Below are 7,828 nucleotides of genomic sequence, written 5' to 3'. Positions count from 1 at the left end.
TTGTTTTGTCCCAGGAAAGCCCTTCCAAAGCCCCCTGCTCTCAGCACAGTTCATGAGAGCCTGAACTGTTTGTGTGAGCTAAGGAGCACCTTGAAATTGTTTGGGGTATAGACGAGGTGGTTGCGCCTTCCCTCAACAGACTTGTTCTGATCTCTTCCTGCTTTTCTAGCATCCATGGGACTGACTGAGGATCAGAAGGAATTCCAAAAAGTTGCCCTTGATTTTGCTGCCAAGGAGATGGCTCCTTACATGGCCGAGTGGGATGAGAAGGTAAGACAGCCTCACAAGGGCTGTACTGCTCCCTTTTTCCTCCCTTAGGATGTTATGGCCCCTAGGTCTCACTGAGGGGCTCCTGCAATAGCTCTGCAGGTTGTTGAAGCTGCTGCTGTAGGAGGGAGGGGAAATCATCAGAAATACCTTGAAGCTTTCCTAGCCAGGTTATTCAGTCACCTGAGTCTTGGGTTCACTGCTGAAGATGGAGTGTGTCTGTGTAGGTACCACCTCTTCTTTGACCCACCCAGTTGACTTAAACTCTGCAGGATGCTGAGAGTGGAATTGGTAACCCAGGGATACCAAAAGAGATTGAACTGACCCTGAATATTCATTGGGATATCTCTGCCTGCCTCAACAGGAAATATTCCCTGTGGAAACGATGAGGAAGGCAGCCCAGCTAGGATTGGGGGATCTATGTGAAACCAGACGTTGGTGGCTCTGGATTGTCACGACTTGACACCTCGATAATCTTTGAAGCTCTGTCAACAGGATGCACCAGCACCACTGCTTACATGAGCATCCACAAGTGAGTGCGCTGGGCAGGGGTGGATAGTGTCAGCCTGGCTACTCTGTGGGCTCTAAATCCAGCTGGAGGCAGCTCCCTCGCTGCTGCTCATTATTTAAATATTTAAATTGTGACCTCGAGTACATACATCCCTGGGAGGATCCCTGGGTGGCAGTAAACAAATACTGAGATGCCACCAAGAAGTAATTTTAGCTTTGTGGTATGCAAGATGGGATTAAGTTCTGGATTTTGTTCCCTGCTCTGCCACTTAAGCTGTACATAGATAGTAACCTGCCTGGAAAAAGCCTTTGTGCCTCAGCTGTGCTGTGACAGAGCCCAGAGGCACTGCCTGATGCCAGGGCTGTCCTGCTTGTACAATGACAGGTCACTTGGCACAGAGAGCTGTAATGATGCTGCCTCTGTCCTCAAGTGCAGTTTTTTGGAGAGGGAGCAGGGCTGAGCATGGAGGGGAGACTGAGGCTCTTAAACAGGAGCCTGCTGTTCCACAGGGCAGTGAGTCTGTGCTGAATGAATGGAAGGTGTAACAGTACATTTTCAGGCCTCAACTCTGTGGAGCTTTCCTCTGTTCAGCCAGGGATGTTCTTGTACAACCTGTGTTCAGTGCTGAATGCTGCTCCTCTCCCCCACCCCAGCATGTGTGTTTGGATGATTGACACCTTTGGCAACGAGGAGCAGCGGCGCAGGTTCTGCCCCTCTCTCTGTAGCATGGAAAAATTTGCCTCTTACTGCCTGACTGAGCCAGGTGAGCATCCCCAACTCAACCAGGACATCTTCTTTCTCTTTAACTGGACATGGACATTGCAAAGGTCTGGAGGTGAAAAGCTTCTTTCCATATTCATTTGTGAATTTGGGGAGGGGCAGGTGATGATTGCTGAGATGCTCATGGTACAAGCTCAGGCCATGATCCTAGGGAGAATTGGTAGGCTCTGGATCTTCTGCTTCACTGGCTGCTTCCTTACCTCTCAAATAGGGAGTGGCAGTGATGCAGCTTCTCTGCTGACCTCAGCTCAGAGGAAAGGGGACACCTATGTCCTGAATGGCTCCAAGGTACCTCTTTGCTACTTCTAAAGCTACCTGCACACTGGGGCCTGGGTCTCACTGTCCTCCCCATTCCTGCTGTCTCCTCAGCTCTGTGCATTCTATGCTCTGCAGAGCTTTCACCAGCTGGGTCTCTAAGTGCCTCTGTCTGTGGAGTCTTTGCCTCTCCATTTTTGTACCCTGCCAGCTGCTGCTGTGGGCTCAGGGTTAGTTTGAAGTACCACCCCAAAGCCCCGTGCCCTCCTGCAGGCCTTCATCAGCGGGGGAGGTGACACCGACGTGTACGTGGTCATGTGTCGCACCGGGGGCCCTGGCCCCAAGGGCATCTCCTGCCTCGTGCTGGAGAAGGGAATGCCAGGGCTCAGCTTTGGCAAGAAGGAGAAGAAGGTAAGAGGCTTGGTTTGTGCTTCCTGTGTGCTTGAGGGAAGTGCAGGGCAGAGATCACAGAACCACAGATTCATTAAGATTGGAAAGACCTCCAAGACCAGTGAGTCCAACCTGTGAATGATCCTGACTTGTCAGTCAGAGCACTGAGTGCCACATCCAGGCATTCCTTAAACACCTGCAGTGGTGACACAAATACCTCCCTGAACAGTCCATTCTAATGCCTGACAGCCTTTTCCATGGAGAAATTCTTCCTGATCTCCAACCTGAGCCTGCCCTGGACAGCTTGAGGCTGTGTCTGTGGTCCCAGTGAACTTGTCTGTGCAAAGCATTAGGGATCCCTTCATGGATGGGATTGGAGTCCCAGCCTGGCATGGTTTTACCAAGCCAAGTCCAGCTTTGCTGTAGTTTGCCCAATACCCATCCCTTTGGTAAGTGAAGGATTTTAGTCTCAGGAACATCAAGATCACTGGGTTTGTGCCTCTTCTCCAAAACATCCATTCCAGTTTCCACACTGAGACCAAATCATTAAGACCACTCATGCTTTGTGCCAGCTTGGCAGTGAGACCAAGGGGCTAAGAGCAGACTGCTGGTTCTGTGTTGGAGCTATGCTGCTCCTCAGGCAGTCTGGAAGGAGCTCTGTTTTTTCCCAGGTGGGTTGGAATTCCCAGCCGACTCGGGCTGTGATCTTTGAGGACTGCGTTGTTCCTGTGGGCAACCGGCTGGGAGCTGAAGGGCAGGGATTCAGCATCGCCATGCAGGGGCTCAATGGAGGCAGGATAAACATCGGTGAGAAAGGCAAAGAGAGCCAGGGGAGGAGGGCAGGATCTTCTTGTTGCCTGTCTGAAGCAGCTTCACATTCACTCTGTGTCCTTGGCTTCTCCTGCCAGCTTCTTGCTCGTTAGGAGCTGCTCACGCCTCAGTTCTCCTGGCTCAGGAGCACCTCAGTGTCCGCAAACAGTTCGGGGAACCCCTCGCCAACAACCAGGTAACCCCTGCAGCAGCTCTGCCCCAAAAGCTGAGCTCTTCCTCATCCTGGGAGGGCCATCCCTGGAGAAATGAAGAGCAGGGAAGCGTGTCAGGCCAAAGCCCTACCTGCAGGTGGTGGCTGAGAGCCCTGTGAGAGAGCTGATGAGCCTTCCCTGTGGTTGTGCTCGGCAGTACCTGCAGTTCCGGCTGGCAGAGATGGCCACGCGGCTGGTGGCAGCGCGGCTCATGGTTCGCAACGCTGCGCGGGCGCTGCAGGACGGCCGGGAGGACGCGGCTGTGCTCTGCTCCATGGCCAAGCTCTTTGCCACCGACGAGTGCTTCGGGGTAGGTCCTTCAAACAGCACTTGGGATCCTGATTAGAGGCTTGGAAACCCCCCCCCTTAATGCCCAGGGTGTCAGGGAGGAGTTTGATGTTGTAGCGACCCAAAGCCAAACCCAGACCCAGGAGCGTCATTTGAGGACAGGATGTTTTATACGACACGTGGAGGCTGCAGGATTGTCCTGGTTTGAAGGACAGGTGTCTGCCAATAAAGGCAGAAACTTCTCTTTGAAATGGAGAGTGTAAACCCCCTCAGTCCAAATTATTATTATAATTTTGAAATTAACCGGCTCTTAGGCAAAGATAGGGGAATTAGGAATAACAACGCTTTACTAGGAAAATTAAAATAGAAATACATTATTAAAAAGAACAATCCCAAAACACTGACAGAGTCAGAATCCAAGCTGACACCCCGTCAGTCAGTCAGGGTGCTGGGAGCAGTCCCATTAAATGGTGGCTGCATCCTCCTGCAGTGGCAGATGTGGTTCAGTTGGTGCAGTGTTCCTGTAGCAGGTACAGTTTTCCTCTGAAGGTCCAGGGATGATGTGGAAAGGTCTGGTTTTCCTCTGGAATCCAGTGGAAGGAAGGTCCCTTGGTGTTCAAAATCTCAGTTTTTATCTGGGTAGGAAAGGCTTGGCTTCTCCCCCTGGCTGGAGCATCTTCCAATGGGATGATGTAATTTTATCAATCATGCACTGGGACTCAATGGCCATTAACAAGAGATATCTCCTGGAGGGAGGATGGGCTGTGGAAAAGATAAAGATGATTGCCCCAGCTGGTTTTAAAGATGGCCCATTAGCAGATAATATGTGCCATGGAGATCAGGGTCACTGCCCCACCCAGCTTCAGCAGATGGGGATAGAATACACATTTCTGGCCACATCAACCCAACACAAGGATTAATCTGTGAGAATTAAAACATCTTTCCACCGTTCTTCCTATACTACTTCCTAGGGGGCCAAAGGGGAGACACGCAGCAGCAGAGTATTTTTGTTTTCCAAGGAAAATTTGCACGTTGCAGGGGGGTCGTTCCTAGGTAGCAAGTGGTTTTTCCTAGACCGCTGAAAAACTACATTATTGCTTTGAAAATTATGAAACCACTTTGAAAAATACCTTATTTTGTTACCTTTTCAAAATGTCCCCATAAAGAGAAAGCAGAAAGGGGGAAAAAGAACACTTGACACTTCTTAGCCCAGTGTCCTTTAGAAGCTATTTTATGTGCTCAGCATTCTGCATTTTTGCTGTTTTTATGTTTTCTATCCCAAACTGAGGGATGGGACACACAGAGTCGTGTTTCCATGGAAACCAGCGCCCTGCCAGCCGCTCCCCTGAGTGGCCACCAGATGGCAATGGGGCGGTTCGGGTTTGCATCAGAAACCTCAGAAATGCAGCAAAAATCGATTTATTCTCTAAAAACACCCATCCCTGGATATCTCTGTATGCATTCCTGGGTATTTCTGCATTTCTGTTCACATAAACACACTCTCCATGTGAAATAGGTAACATGATAGCAGCAAGAGCAGCACTGATGAGGCCTCAGAGTCACACCACATTTTTAAGAGATGAGATTAGGTGACCAGGAAAAAAAAAAGTGAGCCCAGGTTCCTGGGTACTTACTGAGCTTCTGCCACTGAGGTGTCCTCCACAAGTCACCTCACAGCAGTGTTATCCCCTTAGATCTGTAACCAGGCTCTGCAGATGCATGGGGGCTACGGCTACCTGAAGGATTACGCAGTGCAGCAGTTCACGCGAGACATCAGAGTCCACCAGATCCTGGAAGGTAAAAAACACTCTAATTACAGGTGAAGGTGGCACTGGGGTTAGGAATAAAACTGTCCCCACCTGTGAGGTTCTTAGACCTCCAGTGCTCTAAGACACCAACTCTGGAGCTCTTAGGCTCCTACTTCGTTGGGTTATCTTCTAAATAAGCAAAGCAGCTAACAGTTAAAAAGGTTATTTATTACAAAGCACATCTTATTCCAAAGCACATCAGTCTCAACAGGCAATGGCAAAAAGCAATGGTAAAGCAGTAGCAAATGCAGTGGCAGTAAGTGAATGGCTAAAAGCCCTGGCAAAAGCCAATGGCTAAAAGCAAATACTCTCACCAGTACATACTCTTATATAGGATTTTTCCAACAAACTAAGATGCAAGCTCGGACCACCACTCCTTAACCTATTAGAATTCTAAAATTACTGACTTACTTCTACTTAAATGTCTACTTTTTGTGTGAGTGGTTCAATATACTTCAATCCATCCAAAAGCTTTAATTCAATCCCTGCACTCTGATTTCTCTCTGAAGAATTCAGAGAGATCCCTGACTCACTGACTCCAACACCCACCTCCCCACATTTCTGATTCTTGTGTTTCAGAGCCCTGCTTTGTTCTGAGCAGGAGGTGTGGTGTGTGTGAGTGCCCTGGCTGGGAGCTCTGAGTGTGGGAGCAGTTTGGGCTATTTTAAGAGCCTTACGCAGAGGAAGATATTTAGTTGTCATGTTAGCAGTGCCTCTGTCCAGTTTCATCCCATTACTCCTGGTCACATGATGATTCTCCCTAACAATTCCTCTCCTGTGATTTTAGTCTGTTTGCACTACTTGACATCATGTCTCTAACAGTATCTGGCCTTTTCTAATCTTGGTTTGGCCTCTAAATATTTTTTTTTTCCCTGTTTTGAAATCCCCTCACTTACACCCAGGGTACCTGGTAAGGGACATGCTCTTTCTTCGGTTTGCAGGCTGAGTTGTGTATGTGTTAGATGTGAAGCAGAGAGCTCAGATGTTGGTATAAATCCAGTTCTGTTCAATGCCTGGTCCTGCATCCTACCAACACCCATATAAAAAGCAGCACCAGCTTTCCCAAGCAATGTGCTGGCATTTGGCAGTTGGGTTTTGGCCCAACCCCTCCTAAATGCCACTTCAGCTGGTGGGAAGAGCTTCTCTCTGCTGTAAACTGCACATCAGGGAAGAGTTCTCTTGGCCTTTTGAGGGGGAAAATATTGGACTATCAGCAATTGAGAGACAGGTACTAGTGATCTGTGATCAGAATTTGAATTTTACTGTGAGTTACATATGCTTATGTACCATTTTCAGGAAGGCTAGTAATTTTTTACTAAATTCATTTAGTTAAACGTCACACAGACAAACTTTACATTTCTACTTATTTAAATCTTCTTTCCTATCAGCCAGACTTGATCCAATTTTCTTGTAATTTTCAAAGCTCTGTTTGCTGTTGGTTATCAAACTGCATATGCTAATTAAATCTCCAGTGCTATCAGTCTCAGCTACCACATTGGACTGTGCCTTAGCTGTGTCTCCCCTGCATCCCCATCCTGCTGCAGGTACAAACGAGGTCATGAGGATGATTGTGGCCAGGAATCTGCTACAGGGCTGAAGCCACGAGCCTTAAAATCCCGCCATCTGTTACAGCTCCCCTGTTTCCCTCCTCTGCTTTCCTTGGGAGTGGAGAGGGGGATACCCCAGTGGAAATAGCCTTCCTGCCTTCTGCACAGCTGGCTGGCACAGCTGCACGCCGTGCCTGGCAGAGCTGCTGTCGCCAGGCTGGCATTGTGCAGACAGAAATCACAGCTGTGAATGCAAACCTCTCTCTCCAAATCCTGCTCCTGCCTTGCTTGCCACACGTCCTCCTTGGAAAAAGAAATACCAGAGCTGCTGCTCACCTCTGCTGAGTCAGGACTGAAATGGGAACCTCAGGCAGAGGTGTGGCCTGAGCCCATGGGATCACGGAAATCTTTATTTTGAAGGAATTAACTGCTCACAGCACCCCTAGGAACAGATGTTCACAGACTCTAACCAGAGTGTTTTTATCCCAGGATGCCTCTCCTTTAGCTAGAAGCACTCCCTCTTTTCCCAGCAAATTTTTCCTCATGTCCCATACACTGCTTCTTCTCTGTATTCCCACCACGTCTTGGTGCTTAATCTCAAAGAAGCCTTTGCAGCACAAAAGTGCAAATGAAGGTTATGTACAGAAATATTGAACTCTGTGGCCTCTAATCAGTGAAATCATGGCTGTGAACTATGTAAGGGAAGTAAAAATATTGGTGAATCAAACTATTTTTTTCTCTCGGGTTTGAAATCAATAAAGCAATGATGGAAATGTTACTGGAGTGGAAATTATCATAATTTCCTTCTGTGGTGTTTCAGGCGTTTAAACAGAAGTAAAAGGGAATTTTTTTAAGTGAGTGTTGCAAAATAGTTCTATTTGAGGGCTTTTTAGGTAATGTTTTTTTTTAACCCCTTCAGATCAGCCAGCTGCTCTTTCCTCAGAGTACTTGGCAGGGGGA

General features: G+C 48.3%; 1 protein-coding gene across 1 annotated transcript; it reads left to right on the top strand.

Annotated features, from left to right (window-relative positions):
• The first annotated feature begins 174 nt into the window (after nucleotides 1-174).
• On the top strand, nucleotides 175-7,646 carry LOC130266539 (isobutyryl-CoA dehydrogenase, mitochondrial-like). The gene is given in 11 exon segments (XM_056515792.1): nucleotides 175-270; nucleotides 632-678; nucleotides 680-799; nucleotides 1,432-1,541; nucleotides 1,770-1,846; nucleotides 2,087-2,224; nucleotides 2,875-3,010; nucleotides 3,112-3,209; nucleotides 3,383-3,535; nucleotides 5,208-5,310; nucleotides 6,866-7,646. Coding segments are annotated over 11 exon segments (1,131 nt in total). The 3' UTR covers nucleotides 6,919-7,646.
• The last annotated feature ends 182 nt before the right edge of the window (nucleotides 7,647-7,828 follow it).

Source organism: Oenanthe melanoleuca, unplaced genomic scaffold, assembly GCF_029582105.1.
Source record: "Oenanthe melanoleuca isolate GR-GAL-2019-014 unplaced genomic scaffold, OMel1.0 S079, whole genome shotgun sequence".
NCBI lineage: Eukaryota > Metazoa > Chordata > Aves > Passeriformes > Muscicapidae > Oenanthe > Oenanthe melanoleuca.
The sequence above is the reverse complement of the archived record's forward strand: the minus strand, read 5'-3'. Positions and strand labels throughout refer to the sequence as shown.